Genomic DNA, 2,196 nt, shown 5'->3' on the forward strand with positions numbered 1-2,196 from the left:
TCAGATGGCCCTGACACAAATAAATGGGAATTGGCTGTCACATGTCCCATCATTCCAACACTTGCTTCCTGTAAGTACATAAAATCAGCATGAATTGAAATCATAATCACATGGAGAAATGATTACTAATCTAAATATTTTGTTCTGTATAACAGTAGCACCTGATGCATACATGTGTTTACTGCTGCATCAAAACGCTATGTAAATATTCAATATGATAAAAAATTGAACTGTTGTCTTTGTTAAAAATAAATTACACTACTTGTTTTACATTTCTGTCACACATTACTGTTTGTCACATTAAATGCATAAAAATTATTTGGGGAATTGTGGGTATTGTTTCCTTTTTTCTTTAACATTTACAGTGCTCATACATTGTACTTTTAGGGATTTCACAGATTTACCTGAAAAATTCACCAGCAAGCAATGCTTGTTTCCCCTATGGTTGTTAGGTTCTCCCCGACACCACTGCGTAAATGTGAAAGAGGTTCCATCGATCCAAAACCAGTAACCCTCCTAGAAAACAGAAAAAACAGACAAGAATACACTTAAAATTAAGCTACAGTTCCAAGTTCTAAATGTGCAGTTATAGACAATACTATCAAGAATGAATTTAAAAGTCTTGAAAAATCAGATCCCATCTGATCTTAAAGACCTCCTTATCTACTGCAGATGTGTGCTAATCCCTGAGCCTGGTTCTGCCTCAGGTTTCTTTCTGTTAAAAAATGTTTTTCTTCACCTCTGTCACCAAGTGCTTGCTAATGGGGAAGGGTGATCTGAATAATGATAAGTGAAATTATACCTGTTGACCATCTGAGCCACCAATCCACGTTAGTCCACTTTCATGAGTGGCACTAGATATGACGCGTCGAATGAACTGATACTCGTCGTAGCTGTGTACAGATGCCAGGTTTGCATTCATGTTTCGGCAGATTCTCTACAATGGAAATCAACAGAGTTCATAGAAATGACAACGTAAACAGAAAGATTTAAGATTTAACAAAGAATAAATGATAAATTTAGACCACTGCCTTTACCTGCGCCTGAGCCCAAGTCATTTGATCGTGATTGTAGAGAAAGCATCGATTCTCATACTGAGTCCAGCCACCTGGACAAGATGCTGCTCTCTTCTCAACACGATTTCCTCCTGAAGGCAATCAAAGATTATTGAGTTACTTTACTGTATAAGAAAAAAAAATGTTAAAATATAAATTCATGAAAAATATGTTTAAGTGTTAAAGATTAACTTTTTTTTTTTTTTTTAGCTATAAATGTACTTGTCCATCATACATGAAAAATAATTTATGAAAACTGACAGAGGAAAGCTGATGTACTCTTCTTCTGTTCAGAATGATAAAAATTTGATTAGTTTGGGTGACCTGCTGGAATTAATGCCTCTGTCCCATTACTGGCCACTTTACCCCGATGTGCTAAACAAATTACATCAGCAAATGTTGATTTTGGTCATTCATTTTCAGTTTAATATATTCATGCATAAGATGTATAGATGATGCACAGCATACTGGAATACTCACCACCAGCAGTGCCCAGAGCCACCATTGCGCAGAGAAGTGTAGACACAGTCAGCAGCTTCATGGTGATGTTTAGTGTCTCTGTACAAATCAGAAAATTTAAAGTGGCTGGTAGTTTATTAAAGAAAAGATAGACAGTAATTTGACAGTTTCCAGCAAGCCTTTGATATAATACCGTATCTTCCTTCTTATCAGCATCAGCTTGTAACTTCAGCCTTCAAGTGTGGAGGTGCTGATCAAACCTGACACCAGCACTTATATACTGTTTCTGTATCTTTACTCAAAACCAGGAACAAACACACTAAAAATACACTGTTATTTATTTTAGCTCCATGCTTTCAAGGTTCAAGGTTCTTTATTTGTCACGTGCATAGTTATACAAGTATAACACTCAGTGAAATGTAGCCTGACACGCTCCTCGACATGTGCAAAAATGGGGGGGGGGGGGGGGGGGGGGGGTAGAGGAAGAACATTATATATATATATATATAAATAGTATATACATTGGGTGAATGTGCAGTAGTAGCAGCAAGCAGGTGAATTCTGTACATTAATATGAATAGACATCTGACTATTTTACAGAATAGACAATATAAACATATTTAAAATTAAAGGAATTTGGAATGTACATTGTGCCTTGGTTTAGAGTGTCTGGAAGAGAGTC

At 36.3% G+C, this 2,196-nt stretch overlaps 1 protein-coding gene across 1 annotated transcript; it reads right to left on the reverse strand.

Moving 5' to 3' along the window:
* Positions 1 to 1,730, reverse strand: LOC146390188 (ladderlectin-like). Its single transcript, XM_084923219.1, has 6 exons — positions 1,703 to 1,730; positions 1,536 to 1,607; positions 1,038 to 1,147; positions 803 to 937; positions 405 to 516; positions 1 to 68 (listed from the first exon to the last, which is right to left on the reverse strand). The coding sequence occupies exons 1-6, from the start codon at positions 1,728 to 1,730 to the stop codon at positions 1 to 3; spliced, it is 525 nt and encodes a 174-aa protein (XP_084779345.1).
* Positions 1,731 to 2,196: the final 466 nt, after the last annotated feature.

This window comes from Perissodus microlepis, chromosome 3 (genome assembly GCF_051167445.1).
Source record: "Perissodus microlepis isolate ML-2025 ecotype Zambia chromosome 3, ASM5116744v1, whole genome shotgun sequence".
In the NCBI taxonomy this organism is placed as follows: Eukaryota; Metazoa; Chordata; class Actinopteri; order Cichliformes; family Cichlidae; genus Perissodus; species Perissodus microlepis.